Source organism: Arvicola amphibius, chromosome 9, assembly GCF_903992535.2.
Source record: "Arvicola amphibius chromosome 9, mArvAmp1.2, whole genome shotgun sequence".
Taxonomy (NCBI): Eukaryota; Metazoa; Chordata; class Mammalia; order Rodentia; family Cricetidae; genus Arvicola; species Arvicola amphibius.
In genome coordinates, this window is record NC_052055.2 from 121,641,578 (window position 1) to 121,657,461 (window position 15,884).

The 15,884-nt window shown below is 56.7% G+C and overlaps 1 protein-coding gene across 4 annotated transcripts in view; it reads left to right on the forward strand.

Annotated features, from left to right (window-relative positions):
- The window catches only part of Tead3 (TEA domain transcription factor 3), a 33,354-nt gene extending 17,470 nt beyond the window's left edge, over positions 1-15,884 (forward strand). For 3 of the 4 annotated variants that reach the window (XM_038341314.1, XM_038341315.1, XM_038341318.1), the window contains 12 exons: positions 6,373-6,624; positions 7,767-7,831; positions 11,281-11,343; positions 12,244-12,255; positions 12,670-12,807; positions 12,889-12,938; positions 13,282-13,343; positions 13,678-13,820; positions 13,931-14,104; positions 14,287-14,427; positions 14,506-14,658; positions 14,744-15,884. In XM_038341314.1, the coding sequence (XP_038197242.1) occupies positions 6,373-6,624; positions 7,767-7,831; positions 11,281-11,343; positions 12,244-12,255; positions 12,670-12,807; positions 12,889-12,938; positions 13,282-13,343; positions 13,678-13,820; positions 13,931-14,104; positions 14,287-14,427; positions 14,506-14,658; positions 14,744-14,857 (1,367 nt within the window). In that variant the 3' untranslated portion in view covers positions 14,858-15,884. Of the gene's footprint in view, positions 1-6,372; positions 6,625-7,766; positions 7,832-11,280; positions 11,344-12,243; positions 12,256-12,669; positions 12,808-12,888; positions 12,939-13,281; positions 13,344-13,677; positions 13,821-13,930; positions 14,105-14,286; positions 14,428-14,505; positions 14,659-14,743 lie in introns of those variants that run through there. The other variant, XR_005286765.1, reaches the window with a different exon arrangement.

Below are 15,884 nucleotides of genomic sequence, written 5' to 3' on the forward strand. Positions count from 1 at the left end.
CGGTGTGAGAAACGGGTGTGACTGAGATTGACGCCGTGGGTGGTCACTGTCTCAGCTTGTGTGGGTGACATCCTCAGGGCTATGCCACACAGGGTGTGGGGGCCCGTGACCCCAATGCATGCGGCATCTATCTGGAAGACCTTGCCAAAGATACCATCAAGTTGGGTGTGGTAATGCACACCTTCTGAAGCAGAGGCAGGCGGATCTCTGTGAGTTCCCGAGTTCAGCCTGGTCTACAGAGCGAGTTCCAGGACAGCCAGGGCTACATGCCCCGTGGGATCCCGGCGCTAGGGAGACCAAGTGAGGCGCAGCTTTAAGGTAACCAGGGCTGTACAATGAAACTCACTCTCGGACAGAAGTTTAACATGGTAGATATTATAGGTATGTATTTTTTTTCCACTCACACTGCAGTCCCCAACACTTGAGAGGCTGAGGTGTGAGGATGGTGAGTTCAAGTCCAGCCACAGCTACAAAGTGAGACCTTATCTCAAAACCCAATAAGAACAAAAAAGGGGAGTTAAAATGATAAATTTATGTTATAATATACATAACCTTAATTTGAATTTTTCCTCAAACTTGTAAACCCCAACACTTGGGAGTTCCACAAATCTGAGGGTGATCTAGGTTACACGAGTAAAGACCTGCTTTCAAAAGTGTTTGGTGGGGTCAACAAGATGGCTCAGTGGGAAGAGGTGCTTGCGGCTCAGCCTGATGACCTGAGCCTGATCTTCAGAACCTATGGGATGGAAGGAGCATAGGACTAACCTCTACACTGTGCTAGCGCTCTCTCGCGCTCTCTCTCTCTCTATCCTCTCTCTCTATCCTCTCTCTCTCTCTCTCTCTCACACACACACACACACACACACGAATAACACTATGATTATATGTGAACATGAATATATATATTTAAATCGCAGGGGGCTACACAATAAGGTGGCTGCTGCCTCCTGTGTCGGAGGGACAAGGTGGCAGCCTGTGTGCTCATAGAAGACACTGAGACTCCCGATGTCATTGCTGATTGCTGGCAGCCCAGTGGGTGACTTGGCGGGGTGGTGGATAACCACATGTTAACTGAGTTCTGTGGGACCCCATCTCCTCAGGTTTTTCTCAGCTTGCCCCCCCCCCCCCGGATCCCTGGGGTTCCCTATACACAAAGAGACCCTGGAGAGTGGCAGAAAGAGTTTGGGAGGCCTTCTGGGACTGGTCAGCTCCATCTGCAGGAGGCTAGGGGGCTCTGAGGAGGGGGCTGTTCCTGGCCAGGGCTCCTAGGGGTGGTGGAGAGGGGTGGGAACCGTGGTTCTCAAATTGGAAGCACATTAGTTGAGCGGGAGGGGGGAGGCGCCGCCTCCTCCAGTCGGCCCGTAAATCACTCCCTCCTGTGGAGTAGGGGCGCGGGTCCTCTCTCCCCAGCATGGCAGGGTGTGGCTATTTGGCCGGTCCCTCCTGGGTCCTTAGACTGGAGGTGGTGGTGGGGGAGGCATAGAGCATCCCTACCCCCTCCCCTGGCCCATTCTGGTCCCAACTAGAGCTTGGCCACTTGTAGGGTGGGAACCTCTGGCAGCTGGGGAACAGCTGGCTGCCGTGGGGGTGGGGTAGAGGGAAGAAAGGCTAGGGGGTGGGGAGGCCCAGCAGGCCCTTCCCAGCCTTGCCTCCTTGTCAACCCGGTCTGGGGTGGAGCGCAGGGGACCCACTGATTTGCCCGCATTGTGTTATGCCTAGCTCCTGTAAGTGAGAGCACTCGGGGACAGGGGTCTCTGCAGGGCCCAGCTCAGCTCTTGCGCCCCTGGGAAACAGCGAAGTGCCACCTAACCACGTGCCTTGTCTCTGCTGTGCCCGTACCAGGGCACCAGCTCTCGGGGAGTCCTCGCCCCAGGCTTGGCCTTCCCCCTTCGGAGGGGAGCCACAGGACCTTTGCGGCCGCCCAACTCTGGCCTCCTTTCAGAGCTGTCTGGCCAGTTCTGCCCGTAGATCTGTCCCCAGGGCTGGGAGTGGGCAGCCGGGCCCCTTATCTCCCTAGGCCTCCTGGCCCCCTTCCTCGTCACTGGCCCGAGGCACCTTCTGACCCCCAGGCTGAGGGTCTGGGAGAGGGGAGGAGGCAGGTGTGGCTGATCTGCAAGCTAAGGGTGAGGTGCCCAAGTCTCGGGAAGGCTAGAGTCCTCCAGAAAACTCCGGCTTGAGGGAGAGGGTCTGTGGGAGGAGGAGCCGAGCCAGGCCCCGCCCCTCCTCCCTCCCGGGTTCTGTCCTTTCTCTGCTCTAGGCCCCTGACTTCCTCCTGCAGTGTCCCTGCGGGTCCCACCTCCTTGCCTCTTCACCTGGGTGCTGTGGATCCATCCCTGGGTCTTCTCCCTCCTCCCACCCCAGATGAGAGGCCGTCAATTCAGCTGCCTGGCGCTGGCTGGTCTCTGAGCTCTCTACTCTGGCCTGAGCCTGCTGGGTGACTCTTCTGGGACCCTCTTGTCCTTTCCATTCATCTGGGGCCATCTCGTTCTCCGTTTCCTGCTCCCCTGTTCCTCTCAGAACGCACCTTACTATGGAGGTTGTCTTTGGGGCTGCTCTGCACCCACTCACCTGCCCCTTGACACTCAGCCTTCCGTCTCCCATGAGTCCCTGGGTTTGGAGGTGAGCATTCACGCTCCAGGGACTGTCTTCATCTACTCTAGTGACCCAGGGAGGGGAGCAGCAGTCACCCCAGTAGCCTCCCATGGCTCCTGAGGGTGTCTTCCCTGAATGATGTCAGCAGAGCCATGCTGGGCAAAGCCTTGCACGAATGTGCTTCTGTGGGAGGCCGGTTTGGGGATGCCACCTATGCCGATCGTGTGGGTATCCTGCCCTCCTGGAGTGTGTGCCTAGAACCATGTCAGTCTCGCAGGTGCTCAGGAGCCATGTGGGTGTGTGCGTTAGGGTCCCTCCTCCTTGACACCCCTCACCCCCATGCCCTTCCCCCCTCCAGCTGCCAGAGATCCCAGCCAGGGGCTGCCCCGCCCCCAGTCAGTCCCAGCTCCCTGGCTGCTCTGTTCGCCATATTTGGCCACATGCTCCCGCGGGGGCGGGGCAGGACTGACATCACCCAGGAGGGGGGCATGGCCTGGATGAGGGGGAGACAGCCAGAGACTTGGGGGAGGCCAGCAAGTTTCTTCAGAAGTTGGGCTGCCAGGGCCCCTGTGCACTGGGCCTGGCTGTTCCATTGGAGGCCGAGGGCCCAGAAGTCCTATCTCAGGGTGGGTCCTCTGACCCTTCAGCTGGTCTGACAGCTCCTTGGCTGGCAGTGTCAGACAGACACCTGGGGAGGCCAAGACCAGCTCCTACAGTGTCCCCTCCCCCAGCTGACACACAGCCCCTTGACCCATTCCTGCTGTAGATAGAATGGGGGGTTGCAGACCTACACAGTTCTGTGGTACACTGGCACAAAGAGAGACTTCTGGGTGTCCCAGAAGCCACTTCAGCTGAGGGGTCTCAGTGACCTGGACCTTGTGTTCCTGTTCAGATCCTGGGCTTCACTGCCTTTTTCCTGTCCACATGGTTATGGTGTGGGCAGCGGGGTCTCTCTTCTCCCCATGTACCCTGTCCCTGTAGCCACCATCTCTGCCACTAACCAGTAACTTTGTTCAAAACCTAGCTCTGTGACTTACTTGCTGTGTGTCTTTGGGGAAGTGGTTTGACTTCTCTGTTCCTTGGTTTTTCTCATGTAATAAGTAGGATTACTAAGAGTACCCCAGGGACTTGAGAGATGGCTCAGCAGTAGAGAGCACCGGCTGCTCTTCCAGAGGACCTAGGTTCAATTCCCATCACCCACATGGCAGCTCACACCTGTAACAGCTCCAGCAAGATCCAATATTCTCACTCATGCTTGCAGGCAAAACACCAGTGTGCATAAGACAGAATAAATTATTTAAAAAAATAGCACCCCAAACGGTTACTATGAAGATTGGATGAGTCACCCTGTCAAATCCCCAAACCACACCTGGCACACGGCAGGTGCCACTGTTAGAAATATTAAGTCTAGCCGGGCGGCGGTGGCGCACGCCTTTAATCCCAGCACTCGGGAGGCAGAGGCAGGCGGATCTCTGTGAGTTCGAGGCCAGTCTGGTCTACAAGAGCTAGTTCCAGGACAGGCTCCAAAGCTACAGAGAAACTCTGTCTCGAAAAACAAACAAACAAAAAAAAAAGAAATATTAAGTCTAGGCCAGGTAGTGGTGGCGCACGCCTTTAATCCCAGCTCTCGGGAGGCAGAGGCAGGCAGATCTCTGAATTCGGGGCCGTCTTGGTCTACAGAGTGAGTTCCAGAACAGGTACCAAGGCTACAGAGAAACCCTGTCTCGAAAAACCAAAAGGAAAAAAAAAGATTGAGTCTAAACATGGTGCTTAGAACTGTGTGTGGTTGCATATGCCTACTACCTTACTGCCTGGGAGGCTGAGGCAGGTGGATGGCCAGCTTGGGCTGCATAGTAAGATGCTCCTAACATAGATATGCAGAATGAACTCCAAGCTCAGCATTTGTTCAGACCCTGCCATAGAGAGATCTGGTCTCCCCGTGTAGCTCTGGCTGTCCTGGGACCTTAGAGAGAACCGCCTGCCTCTGCCTCCCAAGTGCCGGCAGCAAAGGTGTGCGCCACCACATAGGCAGACACTCTGTGTTCTTGCCTTCCCAGAGCAAAGCACACCAGGGCTGGAGGCCCTCAGAAGTCTGACTTCAGGTTCCAATGTTCTGGGGTTGCAGGAGGCATGAGGTGCATCTGGGGCTGTGTTCTTGGGGACAGAGAGGGTGTGTGGAACACAGGTGCCGGCTGTCATGTGGGCCAGGACAGCTTGCCTGTGGGTGGTGAGGAGGTTTGGCAACAGGAAGTGGATTGAGGAGGCTGGACAGGCGGAGCCAAGCTGCTGACTATACCTCCTCCTCGTTGGCCTCTGCCACTCTGTCCTAGCCACTCCCTGGGCAGCGCCTGCCCCATGCTAACGTCCTCTGAGGGGGGGGGGGTTTCTCCTGAGTTACCTGTGGGGAAGTTGAAGGCAGTCTCCTCCCACAGCAGGGGCCTCCCTCAGCAGGCCTGCTCGGGTGCTGGTGGGAGTGGATCCTGAAGGCCTGGATGGAGCTCTTACCTCTGCCCTAAGAGGGCTGCAGACACCAGTCCTGGCCTGATGCCCTGGAGAGCCTCGGCTCTGTTGCTAGGAATAAGTATGTACCCAGATATGCAGGTGCCCTGTGGGGGTGGCCCTCACAGTCCAGCTGGACTATTGCTGTATGTGGCTGAGAGTGACCTTGAACTCCGGCTCCAGCTGTCCAAGCGCTGACGTCACTGGCTGCTGCTGCTAGTGTTTTGTTTGAAGGCAGGGTCTCCCAGTGTAGTCCAGATTAACCTTTAATATTTGCAGTCTGAGTCAGGCAATGGCGCACGCCTTTAATCCCAGCACTCGGGAGGCAGAGGCAGGTGAATCCCTGTGAGTTTGAGGCCAGCCCGATCGACAGAGGTAGTTCCAGGACAGGCTCCAAAGCTACAGAGAAACCCTGTCTCGAAAAGTCAAAAAAAGAAAATTTCAGTCTGCCTGCCTTAGCCTCCTGAATGCTGGGTTTACAGGCAAATAGCATGCCTGGCTCAAACTAGCAATCCTCCTGCCTCAGCCTCCCAAGTGTGTAATCACAGGGGTACAGCACCTTTTGATATATTTACTGTTGTAGGTGGTGACCGGGGGAGATCTCGCTCCTTCTTCCTTTATTACAATTATTTTTTCCATGTGTGTGTGAGTGAGTGACAGACGGAGGGCTGGTTCATGTGGAGCTGAGAGTTCAGCCTGCAAGATTTGGTCTACCCTGCTACCGTGCGGGTCCCAGGAAGGGAGCTCAGGTCATGAGGATTGACAGATTCTCTTGCCGGTCCATCTCTTTATCTTTGTGGGGGGTGGGGGCAATGTATTACACAGCCCAGGCTGTCCCCAGATGTGCTATGTAGTGGAGGCGGCTGAATTCCCAATCCTCCTGCCTCAGCCCTCCCAAGTAATGGGATTACAGGGGTGCATGACCATACCAGCTACTATTGCTTTCTCAGTGTTCCAGCCTGGTGTTTTTAATGTGTGTGTGTGTGTGTGTGTGTATGAGAGAGAGAGAGTGCGCCTGCTAAGCAGTTGTTAGATGTCGGACATAGGTGCTGGGACATGGGATCCTCCACTCTTAACATCTGAGCCATCTCTCCGAGGGACCATTTTGACTTTTTATAGGACCCAGGTTCAGAGAGGTAAACTAACTCATCAAAGGTCAACACACAGCTTTGAACAGGCTTAACCTCTGACTGCCTTCATCCAGCCTGGTGTGGGGGGAGCATTGGAGCAGCCACTGGAGTGGCAAAACCCTGTCCTAACCCCCTTCATCTGCTTGTCTAGGCTCAGGCCTTCCAGGGGGCTCAGGCCCAGAGCCCAGAGCAACCAGCACAATAGCGTCCAACAGCTGGACCGCCAACAGCAGCCCCGGGGAGGCCCGGGAGGATGGGTCCGAAGGCCTGGACAAGGGGCTCGACAACGATGCCGAGGGAGTGTGGAGCCCGGACATCGAGCAGAGCTTCCAGGAGGCCCTGGCCATCTACCCGCCCTGTGGCCGGCGCAAGATCATCCTGTCAGATGAGGGCAAGATGTACGGTGAGTGTGTGGGGGCAGGCAGAGGTGGGCGTGGCCCCGCCCGCTGGTCCCGCCCCCTGCTCTCTGTCCCCTGCCAGACCGGTTAGTTGGGGGAGCCCTGGCCGCCTGCCTGGCGGGCGAGTCCGGGCGGGCTTGAGCTGCGTGTGTCTGGGGCCTCCTCCAGCTGCACCTCGCAAACAGGCCGGCCGCAGCCCACACGCGCCCCGCCTCTCCCCAGCCCTGCCGGCTGGAGGTTTCGGGGTGACTCAGGGGGCCAGGAAAACTGGGTCAGTCCAGCGAGCCTCTGAGAGCCTGTAGCCTAGGGAGGCAGCACCAGCCTCCCCCCGACTCTCAGCACCCAGGACTGAGGAGATACTATAGGGAGAAACAAAGATGGGAGTCGAGCCCCACCCTCTGTATAGGCCGGTCCTTAATGCCTGAACCCCACTCTCGGGACAGGAAGATATTCTGGGGTGCTTCCATCGGGTGGGGCTGCCTGCCCACAGTGCACCCTCACCAATGGCAGCACAGCCCCAAGGGGTATTTTTAGACAAGGGGTTGGCGGGCAGGGAGGGGCAGTGGGGCCTGTTCTGTCATCACAGAGGAATTTGGGGAATGTGGCAGTTCTGGGGAGGACAGGAGGTTGGGGGGCTGAGTGCACACTTTGGCTACTGACATATACCCTATGGCGTGTATAGACAGCCCCAACCTTGGCATAGCCTGCCCCCCGAGAGGGTCTCCGGCGCTGAGCAGAGCCCCTACCCCAAGACTGAGGTGACCGGGTACCACCATATGGATCATTGGCATGAGGACCCAGGGACACACCTTGACCCAAGCTACTAGCATCAGAGACATGCTAGAGTCCTCTAGTTCCCGTCTTCCTTCACCAGAGAAGGGACAGGGCTTGTTCAGCTTCTGTGATCAGGATGAAGTCAGACAGAACTGCTCAAAACAGGGGCCAAGGGCTGAGACCCACCGTCAACCCTAGCCTCTGAGCCTTGCTGGGAGCAATGGCCACACTATCTGTCAAGGTCCTCTCTCTCCTGCAAGTCCTGGAGGCAGTGTGCAGGGGAGCCCCGAGGAAAGCGTGGTGAGGGTGGGGTGCCCAGGCTTGGGTTGGACCCTCCCTCTACCCGGTCCTCATTGGCTGTCTCTCCGACTAGGTCGAAATGAGCTGATTGCCCGCTACATCAAACTGAGGACTGGAAAGACCAGAACGAGAAAACAGGTAGAGAGAGTGTCCTGGTCCCCTGCCACTCCCACCCATGGGTGTCTTGGGTTTAGGGACCACAGATTAGCCACGGAAGATGGGCATGTGCCCAGTGGGGTGGAACATAAAGGGTTGTGTAGTCTTGCTGGAGGAGCACCCCAGAACTGCCTTTGGATTATATAGGAGTTAGCCAGGGAGGGGACCCTGTTAGCAGATCAGGCATGATAGCAACCCCTACACCCTACTTGTGTTAGCACAGACCACAAAGTTGCCATGTGATGTAGTTCACACTATCCAGCCCCACCGTGACCATACAGCCACACAGCCCGCTCTGCGTGTCCTCCCATGACTGTGACCAGTCAGAGCCCGCTCTGCGTGTGTCCTCCCATGTCTGTGACAAGTCACTCAGAGCCCGTTCTGTGTGTCCTCCCATGTCTGTGACCGTACAGCTGCACAGAGCCCGTTCTGCATGTCTTCCTCATATCTTTGGGGTCCTGTTGCTATGATGAAGACCATAACAAAAAGCACCTTGGAAAGGAAAGGGTTGTTTGACCTTATACTTCCAATGTCCGTCACTGAGAGAAGTCAGGGCAGGAGCCTAGAGGTAGAACTGAGGCAGAGGCCATGGAGGAGTGCTGCTCGCTGCTCCCTTAGACCACCCAGGACCACCTTCTCAGGGATGTCACTGTCCAGAGAGGGCTGGGCCCTCCCACATCAACCACAAAAATACACCACAGGCCAGTCTTTTGGGAGCATTTTCTCAGCTGAGGTTCCCTCTTCCCCACTGACTAGCTTGTATCAAGTTGACATAAAACTAAGAAACTGGGGGAGTTTAGTGGCCCCTGTTGGATCACTGATCTGATCTAGGAGGAGATAGAATCAAGATTGGTCCCTGACCTAACAATGAGCCAGGAGCAGGTGGTACAGAGGAGGAAGGGCTCCCTGGTGGGGCATCCAAGAGTGGGGGCAGTTGTGAGGGATGTGGTCCTGCAGCTGCCAGGGCAGATCTGGGAGGCCAGCCAGGAGGTGGAAGCAGACTGCATCCACAGTGGTGGGAATGGGGGGGCAGCAACAGCTGCGCGTGGCCAGGCAGAGGGGAGCAAGTTGGGTGACCTGGGGTACCTAGAAGAGGGCTCAACCAAAACTCCGCATTCACTTCCCCAGAGGGTGGGGTGTGCACAGACAAGCCCCTCCTGGGAAGGTGGAGGGAGCCCCCAGGTTCCCCGCTTATCATGGCATTTAGTAACTCCTGCCCTGTTCCCCGAATCATTCCCGGGTCCTCAGCGCAGCTGGGGTGCCACTGTGGTCCCTGAGCTCACACTAACACTTGGAGGGCCACAAGAGCACTCTCCCTCCATGGAGTGGCACACGCCTGTAATCTCAGCACTTTTAAGACTGAGGTGGAGGAGTTTCATGTGTTTGAAGCTCCAGCATAAGACTCTATCTCAGCCCCCTCCCCCAGACACAGACTGAGATCAAGCCCCCAGTTCCCTAAGTCTGCCCTACCTGGCGCCCAGCCTGGCGCCTTGGCAACTGTCAATTGACATGTGGACACCTGGAGCAGCTAAGCGACTCCTCTGCAGTTACTGTCACTGTGGTAAGCCACGCCCATATCCTCAGAAACCTCCTGGTCAGCCCTGGGAAGGGGCTGAGGGTCTGTAAGTTCAGACTGCATCAAACCCAACCTGGTCACATGTTCTGCCTCGTTCTGACCCAACATGGCACCTACTCCTGGCTAGGCTGTCCACACAGGAAACCTAGCCATCTGGGGTGCCCATATCTCCAGTGGCACTCCTTCTCGTTGAACTCTGTAGCCCAGGCTGGTCTGGGACTCAGAGCGCCACCTACCTCTACCTCCCAAGTGCTGGGATCTGAGGTGTGGACCACCATGCCTGGCACAATGCCTCCATATTAACCAGACAACTTAATACCAAGCTGGGAGTAAACTCCCTGTGACTCCCAGCTGTCAGAGCTGGTCCTGCCTAGGGAAGTGGTCCCCACTTCAGGGTCTGATGGAATCCTGGGAGAATACCTTGTGGATGAAGCCAGTGGTCCCCACACTGCCTGGGCTTGAATGCCAGCTCTGTATCCAGCTGTGTGAGCCTCTCTGGCTGTGATTGGGTCATCTGTAAGTCAGAGTTGCTGCAGAGACCAAATGGGCTGGGCGTCCAAAGCTTGGTGGCCATCAGTATTGCCAGGATCCCAGGACCGGAGCCAGCATCTGCTGGGACTCCAGGGCAGGGACCTGCCGGAGGACTGTGGCTAAGGAGTGTTACTGAGGTTCTCTTTTTTTTCTTTCCGAGACAGGGTTTCTCTGTAGCTTTGGATCCTGTCCTGGAACTCACTCTGTAGACCAGGCTGGCCTATAACTCAGATCTGCCTGCCTCTGCCTCCCCAGTGCTGGGATTAAAGGTGTGGACCACCACTGTTCACCTAGTTACTGGGGTCCTCAAAGTCCATAGCAAAACAGCTTCTTTATGGGAATAAAAACTCCTGAAGAAAGCACGCCACAGCTGCTGCTATTGGCCGAGGACAGCGTTGATGACATGTGGGTCTTTAGTCCATTGTCTGTTCCTGGACTGTGCCAAGGGCTATCATACAGGCTGGGCCCTGTTGGCCTAGGGTTAGCTCAACTTTACTATCAAGGGCAAGGGAGCAGGTGGCTGGGAAAGAAGCCCTTCCAGTAAGAGCACCTGCTGTGTGCATTAGTCTGTCCATGGAAAGGCATGCCTGCGTGGTTCCTCCGAAGAAGCTGAGAAGGCAGGGGAGGTCCAGGCTGAGAATCCGGGTAGACAGGGCAGTGGAGAGATTGCTAGAAGCTGTGGCAAGCCTTTAATCCCAGCAGTTGGGAGGTGGAGGCCAGTCCAGTCTACAGGACAGACAAAAGCTACAAAGTGAGACCCTGTCTCAGAAGAGAAAAAAGGGGGGGGGGGTGCTGAAGAGATGGCTCAGAGGTTAAGAGCACTGGCTGCTCTTCCAGAGATCCTGAGTTCAATTCCCAGCAACATGGTGACTCACAACCATCTATAGTGAGATCTGGTGCCCTCTTCTGGCTGGCAAGGATACACGCGGGCAAAACACTGTGCATAATGAATAAATGAATCTTTAAAAAAATAAAAGGCAGCCGTGGCCTCAGTACACATCTAATGCTAGGAGCCACAGAGCCAAAGCTCGCCTCAGGACTCCTGGGAGGGAAAGACCCCCCACTTCCTCTGAGTTAGGTGCAGCCTTCGTCTGCCTGAGCATAGAGCAGATCTTAGACTGGGGTTCTGGTCTGTGAACAGAGGGTGCATAGTGGTCCTTGAGGCCAAACAGAATTGACAGTATCGATAGTCATGTACCCACTGAGATGCCTAGGTTCTCCCATTGGATCCTGGGCCCCCAGAGATGAGGGCTGGGTGCTCCCCCCTCCCTGGCCGTGCCTCCTCACCACCTGTTTCTCTTTGTGGTGGGGCACACCTCCCCAGGTGTCCAGCCACATACAGGTTCTAGCTCGGAAGAAGGTTCGTGAATACCAAGTTGGCATCAAGGTACGTTGGGCGCCTGGCAGAGCCTCCAGCCCTTGTCGGGCCTCTCTCGCCCATTCTGCACACCGCAGGCCTCTGCCTCGTCCACCTCTCCAGCCTGAGTTCTGAGCTCTTCTTGCCCTTCTCTCTCTGTCCTCTGCTCTCTCGTTCCCTACAGGGTCTCTAGACACTTGCAGGTTCTAGCCAGGAGGAGATCTCAGGAGACACGGCTCAGGCTGAAGGTATGGGCCCCTGCCACTTGGCCAGAACAGGGCTGAGGAACTGAGAGGGCCTGAGACACACGAGTGACAGGTTAGGTTCCGAAGCTGGGAGGAGTCTGGGGTGGTGATACTTTAACACAACACTCAGGCAGAAGTAGGCAGATCTGAGTTCCGGGACAGCCAGGGCTACACAGTGAGATGCTTGTCTCAAAAAAACAAAACCAGGCTGTCAGGGTTCCCAGGCCACAGCCCCTGGTGACTGGACAGCAGGTGGCCAGCGTCCGAGAGCCACTCCAGCCTGCCTCTCCTCTGTTCCTGTCCTCTCTTCTCCTGTTGCTTGCTAATGGCCTGGGAATTGAGGGAGGACATGAGGGTGTTGGTGGGTAGCTCAGTTGAGGTGGGATGAGGATTCCTTCTGTCTGCAGTTCGGGATCTGCCCTTTTCCCTGCTGCTAAGTCTCCCAAGCTCAGGTTCTGGGAGGGACATACAGACTCATGGTCCTTTTTCTCCTTCATCCTCCCTCGCCAGTGCACCCCCCTGGCTGGCTAGCACTCCCTCAGGGTGGGAAGAGTACCCAGCTGCCTCTTGGCTTCCTTGGGAGCTGGCAGCCAGGACACTGGGTGGGGGTGGGTTACAAGAAACCACATCCCTTCCTCCATAAAGCCCTGGTGTGTCTAATCCTCTGTCCCTTTCTCCTTCACAGGCTATGAACCTGGTAAGTGGCCCAGTGTCCCCGGGGAGGGCCTTGAGAGCACCTGGGTGACAGGCACAGTTGGGTAGCACAGGGGTAACAGGTCTGCTCACCGGACATGCTTCAGTGCGGTGCCCAGCATAGAAACCAAATCAAAGCTGCTAACTGTGAAGCTAATGCGGTTCCACAGACACGTCACAGATAATCCGAGTCCAGGAGGAGCGTGCAATGCGTCTGTGCAGATGCTCTGTGTGACATTCAGGAACCCTACATTTCAGTGTGTGAGGGAATGCCCAGAGCCAAGTCCCTCAGGGACTGCAAGGGACCACCGTACTGGGCTGTGCCCGGAAAGGATACAGACGCCAGCATACCGGGGCTCAGAGAGGCAGACCCCTGGGTCCACAGCAGAGCTGGACCTCATGTGACCACTGTCCCCAGGACCAGGTCTCCAAGGACAAAGCACTCCAAAGCATGGCGTCCATGTCATCTGCACAGATCGTCTCTGCCAGCGTCCTGCAGAACAAGTTCAGCCCGCCCTCCCCTTTGCCCCAGGCTGTTTTCTCCACCTCCTCAAGGGTATGGGTGGGCTGGAAGCTGGGGGCTGGGCTGGGGTGTGGCTAGGGTTCCTGAGTACTGAGACCCTGGCTTGGTCCACAGTTCTGGAGTAGCCCGCCTTTGTTAGGACAACAGCCTGGACCGTCTCAGGAGTGAGTATCCTGTGCCTTCCACGCATGCGCTTCCCTCCTTCCTGAGCCCTGTATTTGTTTCCTACTTGGGGAAGCACAGTTAATCTGTGATTACCACCAAACAGAACTCGGGGTTCTCAATTCTGAGAACATACTGACAGCCACAGTGAATAGCTTTTTAAGGATGGGAGGGGAGTGTACCCACCAGCTGTGGGATGCAGCTGAGTACTATCCGAACGTGGAGGAAACAAAAAGGTGGCAGCTGGCCTGTGAGCATGAGCTTAGCTTGAGGGGATGCGGGGGAGGGGCTGGGCAGGTGAAGGGCTGGGCACCCCTGACCTGCCATATTCCTGACTGACCGCAGCATCAAGCCCTTTGCCCAGCCTGCCTACCCCATCCAGCCTCCCCTGCCACCGACACTCAACAGTAAGTGTCCTGCCAGGCCACCTAGCACCTGGTACCTCTTGTGTCTGCCCTTCTGTTTGGGACCTGTGTGTACTTGGGTGGGTGGCAGCCGTAGGGGGTTGGTTTAAGTTTTTATTCCCTGGAAAGAAAGAAAGACACCAAAATCTTGACAGAATTCCACTCTCGGTAATGACATCTTAGCTTTCTGTGTAAACACACATTAATAGCGGCACACAAAAACATCCAGTGACTAGTACTAGGCCCACCCCTTGGTGTGTAGGCTACGCACTGCACGTCCCGCCCAGCCCTGCTGTCCACCATGCGTGGGCAGATGAGCTACATCTTACCCTTTTAGGTTACGAGTCCCTGGCCCCGCTGCCACCAGCCCCTGCCTCCTCTTCCTCTGCGCCTGCATGGCAGGACCGCACCATCGCCTCCTCTCGGCTACGCCTCCTGGAATATTCCGCCTTCATGGAGGTGCAACGGGACCCCGACACGGTAATGTGGGGATGGTGGGGAGACTGGCCTGTAACGGAGCATCCAGATCAGGGTCCTGGCGGTGGGGTCCTTGAGCCTGCAGGCTGACCCTGGTTCGGCCCTCCCCACAGTACAGCAAACACCTGTTTGTGCACATCGGCCAGACAAACCCTGCCTTCTCAGACCCACCCCTGGAGGCGGTGGATGTACGCCAGATCTATGACAAGTTCCCTGAGAAGAAGGGGGGGCTGAAGGAACTCTATGAGAAGGGGCCCCCGAACGCCTTCTTCCTTGTCAAGTTCTGGGTGAGGCTTCTCCCAACCCAAGATGGGCAGCTTGCCCAGCTCCTTGCTTCTGCTCTCCTGCATGACCAGAGGGCCCCTGGGCGGGACCTGCAGGCCTCTGGGTAGGTGGGACTGGAGGCATGGAGGTGGGGAAGCTGGAGGCTAGCCTCTGGCTTCTGCAGCACTTGGTGCCCTCTCCCCAGGCTGACCTCAACAGCACAATTCAGGAGGGCCCTGGGGCCTTCTACGGGGTCAGCTCACAGTACAGCTCAGCCGACAGCATGACCATCAGCGTCTCCACTAAGGTGTGCTCCTTCGGCAAGCAAGTGGTAGAGAAAGTGGAGGTGAGCAGAGGCCTGGGGAGGTGGGGGGCAGGCAGGCAGATCAGGGACGCCAGGTGACACGACCACCCCATTCCGCAGACTGAGTACGCCCGCCTGGAGAACGGCCGCTTCGTGTACCGCATCCACCGCTCGCCCATGTGCGAGTACATGATCAACTTCATCCACAAGCTGAAGCACCTGCCCGAGAAGTACATGATGAACAGCGTGCTGGAGAACTTCACCATTTTGCAGGTGCGCGCTGGCCCTAGCTCTCCCCTCCGCCGCCACTGCCCCTGCTCTGCTGAGTCCTGTTCTCTCTTCCTCCCTGCCCCCACAGGTGGTCACAAGTCGGGACTCACAGGAGACCCTGCTCGTCATTGCCTTTGTCTTCGAAGTCTCCACCAGTGAGCATGGGGCACAGCACCATGTCTACAAGCTTGTCAAAGACTAGCGTCCCTTTGACGTCCACCAGGATGCAAGACGGACTTTCTTCCACACACCTGCCTGCCTGGGCTCCCACGGTGGGTTGGGGGACTCACCCACCTATGGGCTTGAGGCTGGGACCCAGGCTGCCTCCTTGGCCCCGGCACACACGCTCCCTGCCACTGTTCTGCGCTTTACTGGAGAGAAGAGGGCTCCGTGGTGATGTGGCCTTCCTGGGCATCGACCCACAGATGACCGCGTCCCACCTGGCCTCAAGTGACATCAGAGTTGGGGGATGGAGGACACCTGCGGGCTTAGTGCCTGGTCTCTGTCCTAAGGGAGCCATGAGCAGGTGAGGGTAGAATGGAGACCAGAGAGGCAGCTTGCAAGGCTGCCCTTGTACAAGGTGTCAAGTTGGGGGCTGGGCTAAGAATGGCCCACACTTCTCCGTACCTTCTGGGTACCAGCCTGTTCCCAGGCCCCGTGCACAGTGAGCTTGGGTCTCCTGTCAAAGTGCCAAGATGGAGGCTCACAGAAGTGGGCGGAGCTGGAGCCTAAGTTCAGCTACCTCCCTAAAACAGGTCTGGCTACAGGGGAGGGGGCTGTGCTGGCACAGAGCAAGCGGCACAGCTGGGCTGGAGGCTGGACAGTGTGCTGCCCCTTCTCCCCAGCGTACCTGCAGCTAGGCATCCCTTCAGTGACAGGTGGCAGGGAACAGGAGGCTGGAACTTGAAGAGCCCTTGTCTCCTCCCCTGCTTCCTCCATATCCAGGCCCCTGAGGGTCAACTGGCCTGTTCCCAGGTCACCTGGGTATTTAAGAGTTTCAAAATGAAGTACTGTGCCCCTCCTCATCCTGCCCGAGCTTCCTGAAGGTTTTCACCGTTCGCATACTGCTCAGGCCACCTCCAAACCCCACCTAGGTTTTATAACATGTATTATATGTATTTTTGTGTATTTTTAAATCCAGCTGTGATGGGCTATATCATAAATGGCTCAAGGCAGGGGCCCAAGGCCTGGTTCCTGCTAAAACAATTAAAAAAGCTGTTGGGTCAGGA